This window comes from Uloborus diversus, chromosome 9, assembly GCF_026930045.1.
Source record: "Uloborus diversus isolate 005 chromosome 9, Udiv.v.3.1, whole genome shotgun sequence".
Classification (NCBI taxonomy): domain Eukaryota; kingdom Metazoa; phylum Arthropoda; class Arachnida; order Araneae; family Uloboridae; genus Uloborus; species Uloborus diversus.
The window spans coordinates 35,459,092-35,486,212 of NC_072739.1; the positions used below are offsets into that span (position 1 = coordinate 35,459,092).

The window sequence follows — 27,121 nt, forward strand, 5'->3', positions numbered from 1 at the left end:
AGATTTTTTTATTTTTATAAGCAAAAGAAAAATTACAAAAAGAATATTGTCGTTTAAAAAAAAATCAGGCGACTAGTAAGTTTTTCTCGGTTTGCTTGATTTTTTAAGCATATTTGCGAATGCATACTACTTTTTGTTCATATTATTACCGAAAATTTAAATTTACCACTAAAGATATAAAAAATGCAAGAACAGAAACGTCATTAGTGTTTTCATTCAGATGCTAAAACTTTTATTTGCAAAAATAAAAAAATTTCAGCTTTTTTTTTTTTTTGAAGTTTTTGCTTTAAATGTCAGGAACTTTCGATTAGTGCATTTTACCATATGAATAAGAACACAGTACTTTTTGTGAAATGAAGAATTTTATTCAAATTCATTTTATAAACTTTTCTTCTTCAAGTATACAAAGTGTCTGCTTTCAGTCAAAATAAAATTCATCAAATTCTACACTTTATACTTTCAAGATTTTAAAAAATAAATTAGAGTAATAAACAAGAGCCAAAGTTACATCCATGATGTTAGTTCAGTCAAAAACTTGTGTTCAATGTGAATAAATGGTAATATTTTTAAACAAGTAACTGCATTCAAATTAAAACTTTTCAAAGTTATTTGGCTACTCAGCATCTTTTAAATCAACCCATTGAGGGCATAACTTCACAAACAGCTATCTGATAAAAACTATACCTTGGCTGTTCGAATACATTCAAATCACAGCTTTTTAACAATTACAAAGTTGGTAGTTTCAAAATCTCAAGGGTGTTAATGACATGATAAGCAAACAGTCTATTAAGACTCATCCAAGAGCTCAAAAAAATGGTGTGGCTCCGTTTGTTAGGCAGAAACTATTGCTTCATTTGTAGAGGCTTCTGCAGGAGATGTATTTTCAATTTTCACAACAGGCTAGGAAGGAAAAGAAAAAAAAAACATGATAGATATAAATTTTTAACAAAGCAAGGCATTAGTCATGGACTTTAGTTTTATAAATAATGCATTAAAAATAATATTCATAACATTTCAAGCATTATTAAAGTTCGACAGTTTAGCTACTTAACCACAAAATCTGAGCCCTGGAGCAAATGATAAATAAAAATTTGTATCGTTATAGTTTTGCCACACACTAGCACATGAGACTTTTGTACTTTGCATTTCTTCGCTCTAACTTTGAAAAAAAAAAAAAAAAACTGATTGGGAAATTCACTGTTCACATACGAAAAGAGTTTTTACCCTGTACCTAAGAAAGCGGTTCTACCCAGCAAGTGAACAAACTCGTTTTGCGAAGTGAATTTTGGTTAAAAGCCAAATAACTATTGCAGAAGGTACAGAAGAAAGAAAACCCACATTTACCTGGGAATGGGAAATAACTGGAATGAGGTGTTAAGCAAGTTTTTTCCAGGATAGAAAAGCTTCATACGAACGGGGCAACGAAGTACCACAAATAGTTACATCATAAATAATAAACCACAATTGTTATACCATTAACACAAGGAATATTATTTTCATTACCCCAAGCAGAAAAAAAGCAACATATTTTTGTCCATCAGAAATCTACAAGGGATTGCAAGTTAAAACATAAGTTTTGTACTTTCAAGCATAGAAAATACTATGAAATAAATTGTTGTAATCTTTTTTAAGGATTTTAGTGGGAATTATCCATTCAGGGTTTAAGAAGAAATTATTGATTAGTTTCTAAAAGTTCAAAATTATTCCCACAACATTTGAAGCACAGGAACCATACATTAAAGAAAAAGAAAAGAGAGAGAGAGAAAGAATAATTAATTTGCTTCAGGAAAAAAGGCTTGATCATATCAACTTTTGATTGAATTTCAACAACTATAATACTGGAATTTTTTAACAGGACTCCATGGTTAGTGCTTTTCAGATTGTTTCTTTGATTTTATTTCTCATTGCAAAAGTTTTTTCACTTAAGAATATTATGCTACATATTGGTTTTTTTAATGTGCAGTCTTGCTCTTCAAAATTGCAATTGTTGGCCTTTTCTTGTCCTATTAAATGCTTTTTTTTTCCTTTTTGGCTATAAATTTTTTTAGTCTTGCACTAATTTGCTCCTGAAAGCAAGCAAAACAGCAGTTCTAATAACACTTTGAAATTTCTTTCCAAACATTAGCTAAGAAAGCTTTTAGTTATCACAGAAATAGTTTATAAAAAATTCCCATTTTCAATAAAAATTTTGCTTGAGAATATTGCTTTTATGCCAGGCCTGGGGATCTCCCTTTATCCGATTCTAGTATTTACTCTATGTGGTTAGTAACTATGTAGTTTCTAGAGGTTACAGGGTTAATACATTCATTATTAACCTTGAAATACTAATTACATAAGAAGTGTCACAAAGCTAGGCGACATGGTGACAAAAATGATGCCAACTTGGCGATGTCTCTAAAATTTCCCGCCAATCTCATAAGCATAATGTTGAAACGGTTCATAGCAGGCAAAGTATGAAACTACTGTAATCTTAGGCGAAAATCAATGGAATAAACTTTAAGATATAGTTGAAGTTAGCCAGATTAAAACGTAAAAATGATTACTACTTACAAAATTTGTAACAATACGTTAGATTCAAGAATTCATAATATGGATATGGATATAGAAGAAAGTTTCGTGATAGCCACAACAAACTAATTTCATTTTCGATCGGCCTCGGAGCCTCCCGAAACAAATTCTGCAACATTCTGCCCACGGATGATAGGGAATTGGCAAACTTCCAGTAAAAACGAGTCCATCTCTATGAGGAGGAAAAGTAAAAATTTGATGTGCATGCTTCATCAATTCCAATGTGACACTTTACTTAATTTACTGTCTGTTCTCGAACTCCACGACTAGCAGCAGCAAACTGTTCCAATTGAAAAACGGGTGATGGTTTAAGGAAGCGCACTTCCGATGCATTCAATTTTTGCTTGTTCGTTACTTCCTTCTTCCTTTTACCCCTGTTTTGATAAAATCAGAAGAGACCTGATGCATGCGCAAATACGAGTAAGGTTTCACATTAAAATATTGGACAGCAGAGGCTAGCACGCATCTGCAAAAGCTAGGCTCCCTAAAAACTAATAGATGCATCCATTTCCGCCTCTAAACTGGATGTTTGCCTTGACATCTCATCGGTGGTCAGACTTTACCAGGCATGCAAGTAACTAAAATGAGCTGATGTGTGCATTACATGAGCATGACTTCCTTTTACTCCAATTTAATGTCATTTCACCATTATTGGCATTTTTAATGTGATTCAATAGTTTACTCTCTAAATATCACCAACAGTGGCCAAATTGAAACCAGATTTAAAAAAAAAAAAAGCCAAATTTGTTGCCAAGTTGGTGACCAAAAGCTTGCTGATACATCGCCATGTTTTGCTTAAATTATAACACCAATTGAGTTTGCATAAAAATTAACAATGATTTCCCCCCAAAAAGGGGCAAAAGACCCTTTTTGGAACATCCGAATGAAACCAAAAAGGGAGGTGCACAACTAGACCCCACTAGGAGTCTACGTACCAAATTTCAACTTTCTAGGACATAGTGTTCTTGAATTATGCGACACACATACGCACATACCTACATACAGATGTCATGAGAAAACTCATTGTAATTAACTCGGAAATCAACAAAATGGATATTTCACGTGTATTTACATTCTTAGGCACTTATCCACGTGTGGTCGAGTTGAAAAAAAAAAACTCACCATTCACTAGGGGGTGAGTAAAGTGGAAATTAAGGTCGATTTTTGAGCGAAATTTTTTTCGTTGTTACAATACTTCCTTTTTTGTAAAAGGAAAAGGGAGTAAAAACAGCAGAAATCCCTCACCTGCTCAGCAGACGACTGCTCTTTTGAATAGCCTTCGTTCGTCTGAGCCGAATCGCACGGTTCTCCGGACCCGCCCGAGGGCGTCATCGAAGACGAGACATTGGCTGCATCGTTTTCGTAGCCACTCCCCGGATCTTCGGTCTTGACCTCATACTTGGCCTCGTAGTCTTCCTGCTTCACCTCGTCTCCGTCCTCCCCCCTGCCATTCCTGGGCATGCGGTCCGAGCGGGTCCGGGCATGACCGCCCCTGCGCGGTCTGCGGCGGTCCATCCGCGGTCTGTAGGCCTGGCGCGGGCGGGATCCAGAGACCCGAGCCTGCTGGTCTTCGTCGTCGGCTTCGTTGTCCTGGTGGGAAAGCAGATGTTATTCTCCAGAGAGTCGGTTCAACCAACGTCCCCGTAATACTAAATGTCTGTCGCTTTCTCACTTTTAACATAGAGCAAAAAGAAACTCGAATCGAGAGAACGAGGATACGTGAATATGGGTACCGAGGGGAATGAGGATATTTAAATATTGGTACGGAATGCTACTGCCATCTATCGAGGATATTAGAAAACAATAGCAAAGAAAATAATTGGTTACTAACAAAATTATTTTGAAATTAAGTAATTATATATTTGATTTTAATTCTTTGAATCCATCGGCATAGCAACGAGTTCATCAGATTGCCACTAGGCATGGCCCCACTTAATTCTTATAGGCCGTGGCAATCGCTGAAACCCATAGCAACATAGAGGGCGCTACAGGGCACCCGTTTCCATTTCTTTGCCACTAAATGGTGGACCCAGAGGTTTCCTGTGGCGCCTCTTGCGGTCAAAATGGGCGACGTCCAATCAAAAATAACAAACTTTGAAACATTAATATTGATTGGTGGATGCATGAGCGGCATTGAAACACTGAAATTGATTGGTGGATGCATGAGCTGCATTGGTTCAACACAGAAAAGTCAAAAATTGTCAAGGTCCATAAGCGTAAGCGGAAATTTATTGGGGCCATGTACAAGCTGACCCTGTCCTCCGTCCCGGAAATCGAGTGATCTTACGGTGTCGCAGGAGTCGACTTTCGGTGCGGAGGACAGAGCTACTTGGCTGCAATTCAACCATGGCGTTGTTATGGCGATAGATTAAAATCAAATTGATAATTACAATTGGTTAATTTTGAAATAAACTAATTGTTTTCTTTGCCATTAGTTTCTAATACCTTTGATAGATGGAAGTGGCCTCTGGTCTCCGCACTGAAATTGACTCAGTCTGTGTGCACTGGTTTTTGCTCTATGTTAAATACTAGAGGCATTTAGTATTATGGGGGCATTGGTTAGTTTGGCAGAAAAATTATACACACAAAAAATACTAACATGACAACCAGCAACAGGCTCTGGGCCCAGTTAGGCTGGTCCTAATCAGTTTATTATTCTCCAATGAAGATAAATGGTCCTTTTCAACCAATCTACTCCCTTACTCACAGTTGTTCCGAGTGCACACCACGTAATAAGTAGCATTTTTCCTCATTTCCAGGTTAGCCTGAGATTTGAATAGCTTAAACCAATAACCCCTTGTCCTGCTTTCCGTACAAAAATTTAACCTATTGCCATTTTTCATTTTGATAAATTGAAACAGCTGAATCTATGAAAGGCTATGAGATTACAAGCAGTGTTACAAAAAGGAATTAAAATGGTGTCATGATGACACCTAGCATGATTTTCTAGGAGTCAAAATTGCTACTTTTAATGAGTCAAATATCCTCCATGATTATAAAAAATATATTTATTAAATAGTACAATGAAATAAAAATATAAGGTACTTTTGCAAACAACTCATAACTAGCTGCAGGCATCAAAAACAATATACAGAGGGTAGATAAAATTTTTAGTAAGACAAAGCCTTTTGCTTTCTACCATTCGTCCATTGAAATAAAAGGTGAACATTCTTCATTAATTTATCAATAAATTTGAAAGAAAACAAACGTTCAGTACTGATATTAATTAGTGATTATCGAATGATGCAACATTTTCACAGCAAGTATATCTGCTAAGTAGCAAATGTAACCACGCACTGTGTGCATCTATATTACCTAGTTATGTTAAATAGAAATGCTACACATTGTTGATAGCATATTTAAAAGGATCTTGAATATAATGAAAAAAAAGATTTTTTTTTTTGAAAATACAAGATTGATTGTATTTAAAAGTTAGTTTAATTAATTTATCCTTTGCAGGACAGTTGAGCTACTTGTGATGAATTTATCCTTTGCAGCAATCACGAGTTTCAAGCGCAATGAGTCAGGAAAGAAAAGCTTGCATGTTTATGCAAAACTTTAGGCACCTAGGACGACTGGAAATCTAGGCTTCAAATTGAGACTAAAAACCACTTATTTCTAGCACTGACTACAAGTAAAGGTCACATAGCCAGATACGATAAAAAGAGAATATATTTTTTGAGAAGGAATTGGTATTCTCTTTCTAGGCTTTTGTTTTCACCTGTCCATAATTCAGAAATTGTTTTAACATGGTGAACATTTTCAAAAACTATCACTAAAACTTTAAAACTCAGAAAATTTAGCTTTAGAAAAAATTGAGAAAATACATAATAGATTGCAGAACCTAGCTGGAGTAGCTTAAACACAATGTTGAAACGCTTAAACTTACGGAAAACACTACAGAAACACAGTCAAAACAGTGGACTGTAAAGGGAGAACCAGCTTCAAAAAAGGCCAAGACAGTTCCTTCTGCTGGACAATAACAGTCTTGTGCTGCTCAAGCATGTCAGGAATGGACAAGGAGAAGCTATTGGTTATAGGAAAAAGCTACAAGCCACGCGGCTTTAAGGGAATCGGAATTGACACTTTGTCGGGCAAACAGAAATGCATGGATGACCTCTGCCCTTTTTGAAGAATGGCTGAAAGATTTGGAGAGATTATTCTTTTAAGCGGGGATCCTTAACATTGTGTCTATGGGGAAATATTCGGTTCCAGGAGGTTTTATTCATATAAGCGGGGTATTTGTTTACCCGATTAAGCGGGGTTGACAATACAAATCACACTCTCAAGCCATAATTCTTAAGAAAATGTTTAATTACTCCTCATCATTATATTTGCTGAAGAGTTGCTGCAGAGTTTGGTGTTTAATTGGCTTAAAATGCATTAAAAATAAAAAAAATAAAAAAAACTTTTCTATTTGGCTTAAATTAGTATGTACTAAATGCTTCTGCACTTTTTGAATAGATTAACTGGTATTAACATTTCATAAACATTATCCGCCCCTGCCTTAAGCTACAGCTTTTGTAGCCTATAGGTAAATCCAACCCAGGTATTTTGACAGGATTTACCATGGCCCACAGGCTAAAACAATGAGTAATGCTTGTTTAAAATAAAATTTGAAAACTTCATTTTCTTTCAGCCTTAATCCTTCAAATGCAGTTTGTTGATATAATATTAAGGACCAATAGCTTGTCACAAAATACAGCGGCCGCCGCTTATATGAATCACGTTTGTTCTAAACAGTTTTGACTTCATAAAGCAGCTGATTCAATAAAGCAGTTAATTCCATAAAGCCGGATATTATTCTGTTTTTGGTAATTTTATTCATTAAAGCGGCTGATTCAATTGATCACTGATTCAATTAAAAGGCATCCACTGTAATACCAATATTTTGCTTTTGTACAGGTTCAATCAGTAAGTTATTGCTTATTTATTCATTTCCTGGAAATAATATAAAGAGAAAACATTTCTCTTAATATTATTTCCAGTGTTAGAAATAAGAATATAAATTTATGTGTGGCCTTGATGCGTAGGACAAGTTTCTAGGTGTCAATATGAGTGATCAAGTTGAAAAAAAATAAATTGAATATTAGATTTTTTTTTTTTTTTTGAATTCAAAATTGATTGCATTTTGAAATTATTTTTATAAATGTATTCTTCATGTCAATGGCCGGTTTCAATTATGATGAGTCAGAAAAGAAACGCTTTCATGCAATCTAAAAATTAAGGTGCCAAATTTGGCACCTATACTCAAAAATCTAAGTGTCAAATTAAAAACTGTGGTCTTAAAATGAGACTAAAACTGCTTATCTCTGACACAGATTATTCCCAAAATAATTTGTAAATATGCAGGATTTTTAAAAAAATCCTGCATATTACTGTAAGAAATATTTTCAAAATATTTCTTACAGTAAACTCTCAATAACTCAAAGTTTCAAGGACTGGCAAAGTCATTCGAGTTACTTTAAGTACACTTTAGGATCCAATAGAAACTTTGAGAAAAAAAGAAGATTCAAGTTATAAGAATTGCATTCATCGCAAGTTGACTGTATTTCGAGATAAAATACCTCCACTTTTCGTAGGAAGGGCACTCATAAAAACCATCCCACCTACCTTAGCATTATCACCTTCAACCCCACTTTGGCTTCCCTCAGTGTCACTTCTCGGGCGGCGAGGCCTGCGCCTGAAGTATCGTTGATAAAATTTCCTAGGCGCACGTCTTAGTCCACCACCACCACCGCCTCTAGGAATCCTATCATCATTTTTCCTTTCGTCTTGATCATCCTAACAGTTACAACAAAAAATACAGCATTGAGAACATAGCATAAGTTTAGTGTACAAATAAGAAAACCTTGCATGATTTTGGGACATTGAAAGAGAAATTGACAACTTTCAATATGCTGGACAAACACATTTTCAAGTATTTATTTTTAAAAAAAATAAAGAAAAAAATAAAGGAACTCAATTTCTTATTATTCTTTTAGAAACTAAATTCTAACAAATATGCACAGAAAATTTTTAATTTAATTCTTTAGATTAATAATGCTAAAAACTTAATTATAAAAATTGTGTTTTCTTAGAATATCCTTTGCTTCTCTTCAAAAGTGGTATTAGTACTCTTATATTGGCTGCGAAAGTATTGTTGATTAGTTCAAAAGCATAAAATATTATCAATTTTGATCATTTCATTTTATGCCTTGAATGTTGGAATATCAGGTTCACAGGTGCTTCAGTTCTGATGACTATGATGGAGAACTATTTCATTGTTTTTTTAATGAACAGTACTCCCCTTTTCCTTTTCAATACCGAGAAGCTCAAAAACGTTACAAAAATTGAAGGAAATACAGTTGACTCTCAGTTTAACAACGCTCTATTTAACGACTTTTTCTATTTAACTATGGCTTTTCACGGTCCCAGATGGTCCACTGTAGTGTTAAAAACATTCTATTTAAGGATGATTTCTAATTAAGGACGATTTTTTGTGGTCCCTTGAAAGTCGTTAAACAGAGAGTCAACTGTAATGTTTTTCACTTTTTTAAAAATAAAAATTATATATGTCTGAATCCATGATTAAAAAAATATGTACAACGTGAATAACTTTATAAACTTATTTTATACTAAATACCACAACCATATTTTCCTGCATATCATACACATTGCAGGTCCTAAAATCGTCCAAAAAGGGAAAAAATCCTTGCGGATAATACGATGTAAAAAAAAAAATGAAAGTTTTGATTTCACATACAATTTTAGCAATTGAATTAAAAAATGTAAAGGAGTAATAACTTTAAAGACATAATCAAAACCCAAACTTACCTCATTGCCACCTTGATCAATATTTCGAGGAGGTCCTCTTGGAGGACCTCTGTAATATTTTCTAAAGAATGGACGTCTCAAAGGCCTTCGTGGTGGTCTTTGTGTGGGCTGATGTTCATCATCAGCATGATCTTGACTTTGACTGTCCTCACCTGCATCATTTTGTTGCTGCAAGTATATGAAGAGGAAGAGAATTAAAATGGTGGAATACTCACACACATTTGTACATGTATACATGAATCTCTGATTGTAATTTCTTTACAAACAATGATAGCAGGTATTATAAAACAACATGAGTACAGTATGAGACCCAAATTTTGGAATCCTGAAACCCGGAACATTTTTCCTTAACCCTTACAGGCGCGGGTCATTAAAATTTTAGAAATATAATTAAAAAACACAATGGATGGGATAAATTGGTTATCTGGACATAGATTTTACAGTCAAATTTTTTTTTTAATTCACCCCCTCCAGCTGGGGGTGGTGTCCCCGTTTGTGACCACCGCCCTCCTAGAGCAGAAATTGTTTTCTGAAGTGGTTATGTTTACCTCGTATGACAATTGGAGTAATTTCAAATATTTTAAGCTCTTAAGCATTTTTACTAATTATTTCAATAATTTATGCCATTAAGAATATTTAGAACACAAAATTCAATATTTTTACTATAAAAATTCCAAGTAAAAGATGAAGTAAAATTCAAGAAAGTTCATATAGATTATATAAAATTATCTAAATAAGCAACTTAAAATGTTAAAAATATTTTTGGCACATTGTTCTTGCTTTATGTGCATTCCTTTTGTGCTATAAAATATTAAATGAAAAAATACGACTGTATAGTACCATTTACAGAAAAAATAATATCAAAGCTGATAATAAAAGAAGTATACAACTGTCTGGTAGAAAAAGCAGATCTCAAATGTGTGCAGTCATGGACCTTCAAATTCACCTGTTCTGGGTCAAGAACCCAAAATAAATAAACAAAAGCCCATTGTAAACTATTCTTTGGGTCCCCCTTTTCTGAAATGTATCAAATTACATCTTTCACCCACAACAGTGAGATCAATGCTCTAGACGGGCGGTGTACACATTTGGGGACACCTGGAAAGAAATTTTGTTTATGCATTCAAAAATGAACTCGAATCTTTTGCAAAATTATGATTGATTAGCTCAGGATTCCTGAGGGAAAATGGTTGACTAATTTAGTTTATGGTGTAAATTTTAAAATCTTGAAAAAAATATTGTATTTGAGCTTGAAAATCGAGGTATTTTAAACAAGAAATTAAGCCAACAAAAAGAGTCATATTTAATAGTGCTGCCATCTGTGTGCATTAAAGAGAAATAAAAGCAACTAATGCAGCGATTTTCGGAGTTTTAAAGAAAAAACTTTTTTTTAAAGAAATTTTTAAAATTGGTGTCCCTTTTTGTGACCACCGCGCCGGTAAGGGTTAAGCATATAATAGCACATATGATGTAAAATTTAAAAGCAACAATTTTTTTTCTTTTTTCCATTGTTAATTGCCGGCTATTACCTGTTGAAAACACAGTATTTTCAGTTCAGTTTATTTTTATGTCTCTTTGATGCAACGTGTCATGAGTAAATTAGTGTTCCGCTGTAATTTTGCAGCAATCTTTTAACATCTACTTTTAGGGTTAACAATAATTTTTTTTTCTCTCATAAGTGTCAATACAAAGTCTATTGAACAAATGCACAAAACTATTTTTAGTATGAATGAAATCAAAGAAAGGGGGGTTCAACCGAACCAAGCACTGGGACCAGAGGTCTATTGTACTAGTCCCCAAACAAAAGTCTTAAAACAGAGAAGCAGCTGAAGTAAAATTCAGCAAACACCTAATAGGAATATCATGAATCTCCCACGGTTCAAGTAAACAATGACCAAGGTGTTCAAACCTATAGGCAGAAAACACTTTGCAATCACACAGGGTCAAGTAATAGTTTCCTCATTAAAGAGGTAACCTCCGCAAATTGGATCATTACTGATACCCATTATAGCATGGTGCTGCTTTAAGGTGTAAATACCAGTAAGAAGACCAGAAGCCTTCCCAATATTATTTTTGTCAAGAAGCCAGTATTTTCAGCATATGATCCCCAGAGAGAATCAGGTCTGTCCTTAGGATGACAAGCTGAATATGTTCAAGATTCATCGCGAGATAACCTCTCCAACGGGATCTGGTTTCTCTCACAACATCCATCTTAAACATACTCACTGCTTGAGCATAGATAGGACTGTGGCTGACTTGTCCATACTTGTTAAGATACAACTTTTGTGTGAAGACGCTTGGTTTCTCCTGCCTTCTTAGGAATGGTTGGCCAGGTTGCTTTCGCCTCTCATACCAGCCTCTTCTTCTCCTGCCTGCACCAGCACCTGTTGCATTTTTGTGCACAAATGAGTACTCCCTGCCTCACTATTGCAGATTTGGTGGCTTGCAGACTTGCACCCTCACCTCCTCCAGCAGCAGCAAGGTTACTTGTTCTCTCCTTCTGCAGCAGTTTGTGCAGTGGAAGGAGTTGAAACCTCTGACCAAAGATGTTTGGTTCCTCCTACCATCTCGGGGAAGGCCGGCCCAGTGGCTTTCTCCCTCCTGTACCAGCTTACCCCTCTCCCGCTCGCACCAGTTGCAATTTTTGTGCAAAATTAAATAATCCTTGCCCATTTACAGCAGAGTTGGTGGGTTGCAGACCTGCAACTTTACCCCTCTCGTTCGGTGGATTGCAGATCCGCACCCTTACCTCCTCCAGCAGCAAGATTGCTGGTTTCTCCTTCAAGCCAGCCTCCGACTCCACAGGAGCTGGAAACTGTGAGGTGGTAAAAGGTTAATACCTGCACAACCACCCTGTACGAGTGTAAGGCTAAGTACAAGGAGGTTTTGCCCAGTTCATCCAGGGGTCCGTTCAAGACATTATACAACCCAGATGCCATCCATTCATCGGCACGGTGCCTCACACCTTAGATTGGGTGTCCATTTTAGTCGCCTCTTACGACATGCATGGACTACATTGGGACTATTCTGCTCCGGTCACCACACAGAGAATTTTTAGTATAAATATGATTTAATATATTTATTCTATCAATTGCCTAACATTAAAAAGCAACATCCACAGACAATACGCTGCTGCAAATTATCTCTAACTTACACTTTCACTCAGATTAATCAAGAAATAAAAGAAATTTGGCATAAATATCAGCAAAACCAGAAAAAAAAAAATGACAAATACCACACAACATGAGTACTTTCACTATTTTTTGAATCATAATCCAAAATTCGAAAAGGTCGCGGTACAGAACTTTCTGGATTTGGGGTCCTATACTGTATTGTTAACATAGTATGAGTATAAATTATCAACAAAAAAATATATTACCCTAAGCATGCCACTAAAAATTCTAGAAATTATTCAATTTTTTGACTCATTTAATTGCACTATAAACATAGGCGGATTTAGGACTGAGTTCCTGGGGGGGCAGGATTTTTTTTTTTTTTTTTTTTTTGAGCAACATTTTTAATTGCCCTCCCTCCCCTCCCATGTTTTTGTCTGTTTTCTAAGGTCAATGCGTAAGGTCATTCTTTACTTTTTTATGTCATTTTCATTACTGTGTGTAATCATGCTGTCCTTTTTAAATTGACCTTAAAAGAGAGGGGCTGGTATTAAGAGAGTAACGCAGTGCTCCCTTTTTAGTGGGATATAGAATATCTCCAGTTTTAGGGGGCCCGGGGGTTACTCCCCCGGAGGAAATTATCTAAAATGGATATAAAATTCTGAATTTTGAAGTCTTATAAGGGTTAATTGGAAATAGGCAAATAATTTTTTTTTTAAGTTTTACGCTTTAAAAGTGCTTTGTGATGCAAGTTAATACTTTAAAAGAAATGGTGCACAGATTTAGAGAATAGGTATCAAGAGTGTAACATGCAACCCATTTGAACAATTCTTAATTTACAGTGGCTCCCAAAAGCGTTCGACTTTCAATGAAATAGGCTCCAATGCATTGGTTAGAATTAATATTTCGGAATAGGTATTTAATTACAAGATCTATGATCTATTTTTAACAAAACTACACGAAATTTTTAAAAAAAACACTAAACCTTAATTTTTTAAAAATCAAAAACCAAAAAGTGCCGGAAATTTTATTTCACAAAAGTCTTCGTACACTTTGAAAAAAATGTCAAAAAAAAATAGTAAATAATCTAACTTTTTACAAAATTATTATTTAGTAGAGAATCATGGAGTATCAACAACAGTTTTTAAACGTCTGGGAATAGATTTCATTGTTTTTTCTTTCTTTTTTTCTGCAATTTCTGAGTAAGTATTCAGCCGCACTTCGAGTCTTACTGTTTTTAGTTCGCTTTTCGTTTCAATGGTGTATTTTCGTAATCTAGCCACCAGATGTTTCCAAATATGTTCTATTAAGTTTAAATCTGCCGACTGAGGAGATATTTCTAACTTTAAGGACAATTTTTGAGGCTCCAAACGCAAACGTGTACTTTTTATCGTCATTTTGATAAAAGAAACATAGTTGTTTCCGTTTACCAAATTTTGGGCTAATAGTTTAAACTTGTTTTTTAAAATATTCAAATGAACGGCATGATTCATTATTTCATCAAAAAACTCAAATTTTCCAAGTCCTGCTACAGTTATGCACCCTCACCCAAGACTACCTCATCGTCCTGATTAACTGATCCAGCTAAGTTCCTAAGATTAAATTCCTCATTTTTCCTCCTATTGACAATTTTACAACAATTTAACCCAAATTTATTTTCCTCTATAAGTAAGACGTTGTTCCAAAACGTTTTGAGCTTATTTATCATTTATTTTATGACGGAAAGCGTGAGCTTAGTGTTTTTCGCATGAACAAGAAAATTTCTGCGGGAAGAGGTCCCCTTTAATACAACTAATAAGAGAACTTGGCAAATAGTTTTAGGTGAAAATTAAACGTAAAATGTTTCATTCAGCTATGCAAAAACTTTTTCAGCACTCAAATGCGTATTTTTCATAATTTCTTTAACTGTAAACCTCCAATCACGCTTTGTTAACTTTGCCAATTGACCTTTTCTTACCTTGTTTTCGATCCGATTCTTGTCTTAAAAGCATTTTATCAAGCACTTCACTATAGAATAATATAAATTAACTAATTTACAGATATTTTAAACCAATTTATGTCTACTGTGAGAAAAAAAAAACAAATTTCGAATCGTGTTTGTTGTTTTCTACGCATACCAGCCATTTAAAAATAATAAGCAGAATATTAGGGAATAAATAAACAAAAAAATAAAGCCAAATGACTTTGAAGGGTCAATACAATGCAAAAATAATAAAAAAAACGACATATGATAATTTTAATCATGAATTTATTCAAAAATATTTCAGTGTACTATGACTTTGGTGGTGTATTTTTTCTCTGTCTCTTTGTTTTTTGACAAATTTCAAAAATAAAATGCGGCAATATTTTGAAAAAAAAAAAAAAAAAACTACTGGGTTTTATTCAGAATGGCATAGGAATGGTGCGAAAAAAAAATTGGATTTCATATTCGAATTCAGTTTTGCGTTATTTTGGTTTTACTACAAAATCTCAAGGTGTACGAACACTTTTGGGAGCCACTGTATACACTTGATAAGAAATAAAATTGAAGCACACTTTGCTTTGGAGTTTCAAAGACATGTCTAATTATTTTCAAGGTTTGGTTGGTTAGATTGGGTTTTTGGTTCAAGAGCACTTGTAGGCTATACTGCGCCAATTCTTTTCAGGGATTTTAGAACTTATCAATAATTTGCACTTTCTAGTCTCTGAAATTAAGTAGTAGATTATACAATTGTACAGTATTGTTCAAACTTTGTAAGAAACGGCTATTTTAAGTTTAAAAGAAAAAAAAAACTTTAATTTCCTATTCAAAAAAGAAAAAAAATGATTTTTTTTTTGTTATAAGATTTTGAAAGATAAGTTATTATTATATAAACTCCTCCCAAAACTGGGGAGCATTGTCCTCTTTGCCCCCCCCTCCCTATAAATCCACCCATGCTCTTCTGAACTATTCAAAAACGAAAAAATATTTTTTTTTTTAAATTTTTGGAAGATGTGTTGTTACTACATAAAGTCCTCCCAAAACTGGGGGGGCATTGCCCCCCTCTGACCCCCCATAAATCCGCCCATGACTATAAATACTTCAGTTCACTGAACTTGTCAACAAAATCTAGCATACTTTACAACATATTAAATATCTCTTCTTATTGAGGGCATACAGATAACTTAGCATGACTCTTATTTAACGGCGACTTCCCTGAAATTTCACTTGCAATACAAATTTCACATAGATTAATAAACTCCCTCTTTACAAATTGTATACTCATTTGCATTTCCAAAATAAACTTTGAATACCCTGAGAAATTAATAGAATTTTTCATCATGCACTTACTCGAGGAGTTCTCGGTACATATCGTCTCCTAGGGAACCATCTCCCACGGTAACGGTTTCTATCAGCAGCATATGGACTGCCTTTGACTGAAGTGCCATTTGGTCCAGTGACATTTGCAGCTTCATTTCCCTTCTCGCCAACAACAACGTCAAACTCTACCACCTCCCCATCTCCAACACTCCTGACAATCTTCTTAGGATTATTTTTCTTTATAGCAGTCTACAGCAAAAATCAAATATGTATATTGTACATTTTCATATAGTATAAATATATGTACATAAAAACATATAAATAAAAAGAATATACAAATATAATTTTTGAACTTATTTTGAATGGAATAAATAGTAACAATAGAGGAAGCATATGCCTCAGACAGTGGCGCACACAAGGGAGGGGTCCAGGGGGTCCGGACCCCTCCCATAAGTCTTGATATTTTTCCTGATTGATTACGATTTTATGTATTTTGTACGTAGAATAGTTTCAAACAAAGGAAACACTATTTTCAGTTCCAATGATAAGTGAAAAAATAAAATCCTCATGTTAAAAGATTAAAAAAATATTGTGAACTTTTCCTGTAATGAATGGTCTCTAAGAAGCAGAATGGGGGTTATAAATGAATACAATGTAATAACCATATTTTTAGTTTTGTAATTACAGATTAAAATTACATTCTATGAACTTGAATCCATTTTTTAATTATAAAAAAAGTAAAAGCGTAAATTATTTTGCTTTCTGGTTATTTATTTAAGCACATTTCATTAAATAATGTTAATTATTTATTCAGTAGTTTATTTTTCACTGTTTTTCCTTCTCGGGAATCGATTAAATAAAGTCAATATGCTTGACAGCGAATTGGGGTATGATATGAGAATGAGGCTTTCGATCTCGTACCCTCCCCTTGTAAAATTCTTGTGTGCGCCACTGGCCTCAGATGTTTGAAAATATATTATTGTAATCATTTCTAATCCTACCTGGTCTAACTCTTTGCAAGACCAGGAAGTCTTCAGGAAAGTCAATGTTCGAGGTAAGTACACAAGAAGAACCCACCGTGAGAGGGAGCGATCGTCGACGCATGCTCCGCAGCAACTATGTTTCAGTATCTGTGTAGATCTCGTTAAGAAAATGTAATGTAAATACTTGTGTGTGTAAATATAGTCGTTTATGTTTCTAACTTGTTCAATTATTGTGCCCACACCCCGCATGTCACCGTACAGTCAATATCTGGTAGAGGACATTTTAAGAGGGCCTCTTTATCAAGACCTACAGAAGCCAGTATATGGCTATGGGAAACCTGCTTGACGTTACAGTTAATGCACATATAATAGGTTTTGTGACCCAGTTCCTATCTAAGGCATTTCAAGTGATGAGTGACAGGTTTGGATGTTAGTTTGTGGAGTCCTATCCTCAACCAGAGTCAAGAGCATCACCTGGGTACAATCCTGCCAATCACGAATAGATGAATTGTCCAAGTACAAAGATTTAAAAACTGATATTAAAGGTTTTAAAGTCTGCCGAAATTTTAAGAAAAGGCACCAAATTTAAAGACTTGCAAGAAATGTGAACATTATTATTTTACTTCACTGTCAGCAGGAGGCTGGATGTCCATGTGCAAAGTGGGTGAAAGATGTTTTTCATTTCTCCCCAAAACTAGCTAAATTAGGAGACTTCCTTTAAAACTTGGCAGACTTGAAGACATGATTTTTCGATAGAGGAGAGGCGGAGACGAGAGTAAATAATTTCAGATTGCAAAAACATGTTTTGCACTATTTTTTCTTTTGCTAGTTGTTTAGATTTTTTCCATAATTACACTAGGGCATGGTTTCCTGGTAAGGAGCATATTACAGGCATCATAGTGTCAAAATTCAAATTTTTATTTCAAACACTGCCTTCATGACACTTTTAATTTGATAAATTAAATTATCAACTTCTGAAAAAATGTTTCTGGAAAAAAGGGCATTTTCTTTAGTAACAGTTTTAAGAAACTTTAAATTCTTTACAAAAGCAGAAATCACAGAAATACATTTTTAAACAACACAATTCCACTCACTTGATGAACGAATATGTCTTCTTTTGTATCACTCCTAAAAATATAAATTGTCACACATTACACCACATAGTTTTAAATTGAATATAAATAAAAATCCGTGAAAATTATTTAATTTTTGGATTGAATTGTTTAAACATTCAAGTAAGTTTATCTATTAATAAAACAGTTACAAATAAAATGTAGAACAAAACATTAAAAAAAAGTAAACACATCCACGTGAAAGTGATGACTTTACACAGTAAGCATGTCATGGAAAAAATTTTAACATGATAATAAATTTTAAAAAATATTGCAATATTAAATCATACAAATTTGCATGGAACTGTATGGTTTCGGGGTTACAAGGAACCCTGAAACACGTGGCTACAGTTCTCTGTCAATTTGCATGATTTAACATTGTAATGTTTTCGTTTCTGCACAAAGGTACTTCGTTATTTCTTATAATAAATTTTTTTGACTTACCGATTTATAAATCCATAACCATTCTTTACATTAAACCATTTGACAGTACCTTGAACTTTTGAGGCTGAAAAAAAAAATTGTAAAATAAAATCACTAAAAATAGCGAAAACTACAGCAAAATCTTACAAGCTGTTTTCGATAAGGAACAACAAAATGAACTAATGAAAACAAAGGTAAAAATTTCGTAGAATTATAAATGCAGTTTAAATTATTTAAATTACCAACAATTAATTCCACGTAACTTTAAGCGCTATTGCAATTTTATAAATATTTTCCCTTAAGGGTTAGAGATCTTACTTCAGGACAAGTATAATAACCAGACTTTAGGAATTTCACATTAAAACAATTTTAGTATTGACGTGGTGGCAACACTAGGCTTCCAAAATTTATCATTCATTTTGGCAGCTTCGAACCAAGATTAAGCCTAATTTTGAAACAAGTTTTCAAAAGTGTACCAATTTCTTAGATTCTCTTTATGTTATATTTTAAAGTGACACATATTAGAGCAAAACAACTTATTTGTTTTGCGACTGTGCTGGCAGCAAAAACCATAGCAAATGAAGTTACAGGCTCGAGTGTTCTGGCTTTATTAGCAAGAGGGGCTACCTTGTTAAATTTGATGTCCACGTGAGTTGGGATCAAAAGCACAGTCATTTGGAAAAGCAATTTCCAAAGTAAAGAAAAACTTACTTGAGAGTCCAAACAAATTCAAAACAATCACTAAAAAGTTAGTTCAACAAATTGCACCAAATACTGGGCATTTGTCTTTGCCCAAGTCCGAAATTTCAAAAATTGATGTAAGTGATAAAGAACAAGTAGACACATTTTATGGAAGTGATAGCATAATGTGGAAGTGATAGCATGTTTTGTAGCTTATGCTACAAAATGCTTGCTAAGGGCTTTCATTGTTAAAGCCTCGAAAGGCAACAACTCAAAAATGCAGAAAAAATATGTATGTATGACTCTAGGAGAAACTCTTAAATTTTAAACACAAACATCAAAACTGGCTGCTCCAAATTTAGTGAATTACGTTCTTCTCACATTTGTCTCAGGCATGAAACATCAGCTAATTTTACTTATGCAATAGATCATGAAAATGTTCAACTTTTACTTGAAGGCATAAGTTTTTCACCAAATAATACGATTTTGTTAAAATTATTGTTCGTGATAATCCAACATATAAATACAGTAAAACCTGCCACATCCGGACCTCCCCATATCCGGACGATTCGCGGAAAAAATTTTCAATTTTTGAGTAAGAAAAAGTCAAAGTATTTCTTTCTTTCGAACTGTGCGACGGACGAAAGAAGAGATGAATGGCGCCGCGCCTATAGTTGCACGTGGTATTTCTAGGTATGTGACCTTGAGTTGACTCTTGACCGGTTTGACTTCCTCCCACCCTTTTCTATAATTCGCGAATGTCGGTTTGTGTTTGCTCTCAGTCTTTGTTTGCTCTTGAGCAGTGACAGTTGTATGTCCATCGTTTTCGTAGTGATATGGCCGAGAAACGGAAGAAAAATGTCTTTATAATGGAAGAAAAGTTTCGTGCTTTGAAGAGGTTAGATGCTGGGGAAACGGCTAAGAAGAGCACTGTGAGTGACTGGAAAAAATCCAGAAACGAAATTGAAAAATGGTGCTCATCGCAGGCTTCAACAACTGGGATAAAGAAACTGAAAATGATGGAAAAAGCCCCAAACAACCATATCAATGAGTGTTTGTATGTTTGGTTCACTCAAAAGAGGAAGCAGGGATTACCAATCTCAGGACCTATGTTAAAAGAAAAAGCCTTACACTTCAACAAAAAATTTAAGGTGATAATGATTTCAAGGCAAGTGAAGGATGGTTGGAGAGTTGGAAAAATCGGTACGGTGTGAGGAAGCTACAGATATGTGGTGAGAAACTGTCTGTTGAACCAGAAGTTGTCGAAGTCTTCAAAAAGACATTGCACAGCTTACTAGAAGAAGGAATTACCGGAGACCAGCTTTACAATTGTGACGAAACAGGTCTCAATTATAAAATGCTACCGACCTACACTCTGGCCTCAAAACAAGAAAACAGTGCACCAGGATTCAAGAAGAAAAAAGAAAGAGTGACAATTTTAGACTGCAGTAACGCTACAGGATCTCACAAACTCCCTCTAGGATTTATCTGAAAGTCAAAAAAACCTAGGGCTTTCAAAACCTTTAGAGATCTTTCTTCCCTGCCAGTTTGGTACCGTCACCAAAAGAGTGCATGGATGGACTGCGTTATATTCAAAGAGTAGTTTCACAATCAATTTGTACCAAAGTTTGAAAAACATTTAGCAAAAAATAATCTACCGAGAAAGGCAGTCCTGCTGTTGGACAACGCACCCTCTCATCTCGAACCAGAAGAACTAAAAGATGGTGAAATAAAGTGTTTTTTTGCCCCCAAATGTGACATCCCTCTGTCAGCCTATGGACCAAGGTATATTCAGTAAATTACCGCCCATTAGCCAGGGCTAAAGTAGAAATACATGAAATACACCAGCCAGCTCAGTCATTTCCAGCCAAGGACTGCAGTTTCGTGCAGGTAATTTACTGAATATACCTTGCCTCGCGTTCAATCTTCGAGTTGAACCGAACCATTGCTTCGGTCACTCGTCTGGTCTGCTAACTCCATATTAGCTACCAGTTTGTTTCGCTCTCTTGGCTTCCTTAAGAGGTTTTCCATCTCCAGCTCAGTCACTTTCCTATGCCGGGCTGATGAGTGCTAATTAGCATGAAACTGCAGTCCTCGGCTGGAAATGACTGAGCTGGCTGGGGTATTTCACGTATGGACCAAGGTGTTATAGAATCTATAAAACATGTCTATCGACGAAAGTTACTGACGGTTTTGATTGCTGGAATGGATGAAGGAAAAAATGTTACAGAGACTCTAAAAAAAGTGGACATGTTGGATGTGGTGATGTGGGTGGCCCAAGCATGGGATGACATAAAACCAATAACAATGGTAAGGTCATGGAGGAAGTTATTACCCAAACCATCTGATGAATCTACGGGAGAGAAACCAGAGGAAGGAAGCAATGAAACTTCCGCCGAAGACGAGATTGCTGAACTGGTAAAGAACCTGCCGGGATGTGAAAAAATAAAGGAAGACGATGTTAACGAGTGGTTGAGTGCAGACGAACAGAACGAATTAACAGACGGCGATATATTGAACATGGTGTGCAAGAATGATGATAAAAACTCAGACAGCGAAGGGGATGAAAGCACTGACAAAAATACGGTCGTAAACGTAAGGAGCCATTCAGAAGCTTTCAAGTCGTTCGAGGCTCTGCTGTCCTACGTTCAAAGTCAAGAAGATACTTGTGCAAATGACGTGATGCTCTTAAAAAGGATGAGAGACATGGCTTCAAAAAAACGTGTAGTGTGGAAAGCAGCAGAAAATACCCAACTTTTTCAAAAGCTAAGTAAATTTTTGTTAATACTATAATTGTGATATGTAACTTTTTGTAAATAAATTGTGTAACTTTTTGTTTTTCTATGGAGCATATTGTATGTACATACTACTAAGTTTATAAATGTTTAAAACTTTAAATTTTGTTTATAAGAACAGAAATACAGCTTGAAAACTCTATAATACAGCTATTTTTAAATGCGGTCTTTATATCCGGATCGGTCTGTCGCCACATTGATCCGGATGTGGCAGGTTCTACTGTATTACTATGAAACATGTATTAGCTGTGAAAGTTTAAAAAACCTTCAAACAGTATTTGAAAATTCAGAAACAAATCTTGATGAAGACAAATCATTTCAATAGATTAAAGATGAAACAAATACTGTAGGATTGCAAAAAATCTGCCTATCAATGAATGAGGCAATTGAGAAATTAAAAGAAAAACTACCCCAATTTCTTCAACATGTTTTTACTAAGCAACAAAAGAGTTTAATTCAAAGCTTCAAAAATAATATAAAATCAAATGTACTACTCCTACATTTTGATTTTAGAGAAAATTAGTTTTTTCTCACAAGATGGAATTTAGTCGGCCCATTGGGTCTCTAAATCTTGTTTAATTTATGCAGTCTTGGCTTATCTAATTTATTAGAATAATCTAAAGTCTGTTTTTGTGATGGTGATATGGAACTATCTATATTATGATAAATATGCAGTAGCAATATTTAACAATGCAATTTAAAAAAATTAAAGATGATTTTCCTGACCTATCAATTTCAAAAATTATTCACAAGTTCAACGAAAATGTGCAACATTTTAAGCAGAAATAATCCATTTGCCAATCAGTGCTTTAATCAATTGATATTGAACGGCACTGTAACATGCCATGATAAAGGGCCATTAGATGTTGTAGGTGGAACACAATGAGAGAAGCCACCAGGTCCATAAAATTTAATCAATGCAAGGCTGAAGAATTCTCTACATCAGCTCAACAAAATTGCAAAAATGTAACTATTGTGTATTTCAGCAGTAAAATTAAAGCAGTGAAAAATTACTTAGATCAACTATGTTGTCCATCAAAGAAATAAAATATTATCAATTCCTAATAGAAGAACATGTCACTTTTATTAAAATTGATGATCTTAAAGGCATCCAACATAAGTTTAAATCCTAAACACTATATTAAATTTAACATGAGAACAGGTGAAAGTGAAGATATGAAAATAAGTGACAGTGAAAAAGAAAAAAAAATGAGTGAAAGTAACAAAAGGTAAATAGGCAGATATGTGCAAGGAAAATTCAAGCAATGCCAAATGGTACAAAATGAGAAAGTTCATGGAGTATTAAAAAAAAAAAAGGTTTCAGTGCTGCTAAGCACAAATGCAACAGGTAGGATAAAACTGAGCATCTTGTCATTGGAAAAGTAAAATGCCCACATGGTCTGAAGAATATGAAAAAAAAATCTACTGCAAATGCTCGCTCAAAAATCTCATAAAGTGTTTTTAGTAAGGGGCCCAAAGATTTAGATCACAATATGAAAAGACAAAGTAGAAATATTGCTTTGTTTATCGACAATGTTGGAAGCTACAAAGTGGAGGATTCCATAATGCTTTCAAATGCAAAAGGCGACATTTCTACCAGCAAACACAACAGTTCCTTGACTAAATTCAATTAAAGACACTGCAAGACGAGAATCAACAAACTGCTGAATTTTTGGATTAAGAAAAAAAGGAATGGTGATGAAATTTTCAGTCTCTTAAAAAAAACTCAACCTTTTAACTGCAATGCACTTTTGCAAAAAGGCCTGGAATGATGTGTCCTCTACTGTTATGAAGTAGTTTTCAAAAAGTCAACTTAATAAAACCAAGTAATGATGAAGTTGATTAATGAGATGTTGAAATTCTCAGGTATGAACAAGTTCAGTCAGAAGTCTGTGAAAAACTTGGTACGACACATGAACTTATCGACTTCAGGGCAATTCAACAAAAATGGGAAACTCAAAAATCTTTTTTTCTCAAAAATTAGGCATCATTTTGAAGCTTATGAGTTGAAGTGTATAAGAATATACTAAAAGTTATCACAAAAGCTTAAGCTTGCAAGAGTCAGGAGGGGTATACAGGGTAGGATAAAATTGATGTCAATATTAACGAGGCAGAAGAAATGTAACACAAGAAACGAGACCTAAACAAAATATTTTCGTCTTCAAAAGCTTAGGTGTTTGTAACATGCACTTTGATAAATTATGTCTGACACTAAATTGTCTAAAAGTTTGTGCTGCATAAATAGGATGGAATTATTTTACAAAACAGTATATTTTTTAAGCTCTGTTTAGCAGTGTTCTTAAGAGAAGCATAAATAGGATTGATTTTAAGAAAACTTATTCTTGAGTGCTGGTAAATAGGTACAAATGTAGAGAATTTATTTATTTTTTTCAAGTCTTCTAAAAAAAAGAACTTATATTTATGGTCTTTTAGTTTCAGTAAATATTAAGTCAGTTTAATGACAGTCAGCTTAAAAGTCAAATAGTAGAATAATTGACCACCAATAAAAACTTCATTTTTATCTAAATGTACATAACATTCTACTCTTTCATTAAAAACTTGGCATCTCTTATATAATTAAAAACTGAGCGTATCTATGTATGTCCAAGCTTCTTCTCCCGAACGACAGTGAACTGACCATCAAACCAGGTATCGATGGATTCGTAATCTTCCCGTCTTCATGTTTGGCTATTTAACATAATCCTCCGATAAGAATTAGCGGAGACATCAATTAAAAACTATTAATTATGACTCTTAGATTTCAAAATAAAATTCCTATTTTTCGAAGGCTTTCCTCCATTCAAATTATTACTCAGTGCTTCCTCTCAACTTTCCGTAACAATGCTTTTATTAAAATTTGTAGTTGTAGCATGAAGAAACTCGTTAAATATGTGTGAAAGATTTGTTGCCATTTTTTTCACGAATATAAACAAATAAAATTTTAGTTTTTGTTTTGAGGCTTTTCCTGCAATCGGGAGATTTAAAATGTTTCTTTTTTGGTTATTTTCCCGCAATCTGCCACAAAATTTTACTGATTTTTTTTTTGTTCAAGTCTGATTGTTGAACACGCGTCACTAGACATAACTATTATTTTCGAGGTGCACCGTGCAAAGCCGGGCGACGCAGCTAGTTACCTATTAAAAAAAGTGAAAATCCGGTATATTTTCTGAAATGTGCTTACAATTTTAATTAGTTCTATAATTATTTCTCGAAATATTTTGCACATTAGAATAACGATAGGAAAAAACAAATTTAAATTAAAAATTACTCGTTTTCTACACAGAAATGCCTTTGACCAACAAAGAAAAAATGGCTCGTCGGCAAGCTAAATTTGTCTCAGATCTAATAAAAAGAGAACAATATTTAAAATTTGAATGTGAAAGGAAGAAAATGGTGAGAAAAGTAATGAAAAAAATCAATGAGTGATTGTCAGTTGAAAAATTTCAAGGCAAAAGAATGCTTATATTTCAGTAATTAGCAAGAAAAAAATTCAGAAAGAAGAACTACAATGCAGACACGTTGGTCTTGAAAATTTCAGAGAAAGATTGGTTTTTTCCATAACAACATATAAGAGCAAGTGTCTCCTTTAAAAAAAGTTTACACACCGACACGACACGCAATCCATCTACTTCTCCACACAAGGAAAAAGCTATTGTTGCATTACTAGAGAAAATAGATGACCAGGAATTATCTGCACAATCAACATGTCAACAAAAGCAGTTTCATCACTAAGCTTCAATTTAAAAAAAACCCTCAAAACTCTGGTGGAAAACTTCTACAACAATGATGAAATTTCATGGCAAGCTCTAGGGTGCAAAGATAAGTTAATAATCAGAAATGTAAATGATGGGAAAATTTAGAAAAAAACCACATGCAGTTAAAGTATATGCTTAACGTCATTGCATGAGGAATATCAGGAATTCAGAAAAAATTACGGAGATGCAAAAATCGAGGTCAAGGATGGATACGAGGGAGGGGCAATCGCCCCTCCCAGAAACGTTTTAGAGTTGAAAGTCCCAAAATGGCAATTTTAGACGATCTTTGGTAATATTCAAAGGAGGCGTTGCAAGGTCATCCCGGAGCATTTCGCACTATTTAAGTTTTAAAGATGCAGTTGTAGACATCTCAGGTAGTGTAAGAGGAAAGAATTGGTTCATTGACTTTCCTTCAGTATGTTTTCAAAACTGAAGTTTCAAAAAGTGCAATTTTAGACTACTTTCAATGATTGTAAGGGGAAGGATTTATCATTACGAAAACTGAAGTTCTGTGATTCCCCCACCCCCAAGCATGTGTAATCAGATACGCAGTAAAAGGTAAGTTGAAAAATCAACTATTCCCTCTGTGAAACATTTGTGGATTTGCTCATGATTGGGATATCTAAATTTCCAAGTTTGCATCTTAAGCACATTTGTCTATTTGAAAAGATACTACACAATGAATGCGTTTGTGTTTATCATGAGAATGTGAGGTTGATTTTACAAGCACTAAAAACATGCAGCACAGATCTAGTAATTTGCTTTATCAAGCAAATTACATGCAACCCTACTGTAAAAGATCCTACCATGCATGCTGAATGTCAGATTTGCATGAATGAAATTCTGTCATCCAAACTATTGGTTACAGTCGCTGTTCCTGAATGTTATACCATTTATACACCGATTAGCATAATTCGTAAAGCAGCCATTTTAGACTGTCTACTTAGATATGTTCCTATGAATTTATAGATACATTTAATGTGTTCCTTCGCCCTTAACATTATTATCGATACACAAATGAGTTTTTGTGCAAAAAAGAGATGTCCTGTTTGAGGAGATTTTAGAGGAGGATGCAATGCAAGCCAGATTGCTAACTTAGATTTGTATCTGGAGAATGCAAGGAATTAATTTTTTTCCCCCTTTTTCGTGGCATCATATCTGCAACTGGAAATTTTATTTTCCCTCAAGTGAAATATAGTGTGATTTTCTATGTGATGCTTTACTGGAAGATTAGGTTTGCCACCAAAAGTTGATGGATGACGAGAGAGTTATTTCCAACTGTTTTGTAGTATATGAACGTAGAAAATAAGCTGGTAACTGAATTATTTTCATTCCGTGCAACTCTGCCCTCTGGCAGGGAGTTCAATAAAGAGATGAGACGCCTGTTTATGTTCCGCAATGGAGGACATCTTTTTTCCCACGTGTGTTTTGTCTTGTGCTTTGTGTTGTAAATAATAAATATGTGTCGTCACCTGGTTGTAGTTCTTTGCAACGGATCCTACATCCTACTACAATGAAGAATACGAGTATCGTTCGAAATACCCCTAGCCAGTGCCGCAAATTCTACAAACCGACTCCGACTACTCTGACTCCGA

At 34.5% G+C, this 27,121-nt stretch overlaps 1 protein-coding gene across 1 annotated transcript in view; it reads right to left on the reverse strand.

The window, feature by feature from the left end:
• Positions 1-353: 353 nt before the first annotated feature.
• The window catches only part of LOC129229546 (Y-box factor homolog), a 41,429-nt gene continuing 14,661 nt past the window's right edge, over positions 354-27,121 (reverse strand). Inside the window, exons 2-8 of the mRNA XM_054863867.1 lie at positions 18,317-18,380; positions 17,855-17,888; positions 15,808-16,026; positions 9,385-9,552; positions 8,182-8,352; positions 3,814-4,158; positions 354-900 (exon numbers count right to left, since the gene is read on the reverse strand). Coding sequence (XP_054719842.1) covers positions 832-900; positions 3,814-4,158; positions 8,182-8,352; positions 9,385-9,552; positions 15,808-16,026; positions 17,855-17,888; positions 18,317-18,380 — 1,070 coding nt within the window. The 3' untranslated portion in view covers positions 354-831. The remainder of the gene's footprint in view (positions 901-3,813; positions 4,159-8,181; positions 8,353-9,384; positions 9,553-15,807; positions 16,027-17,854; positions 17,889-18,316; positions 18,381-27,121) is intronic.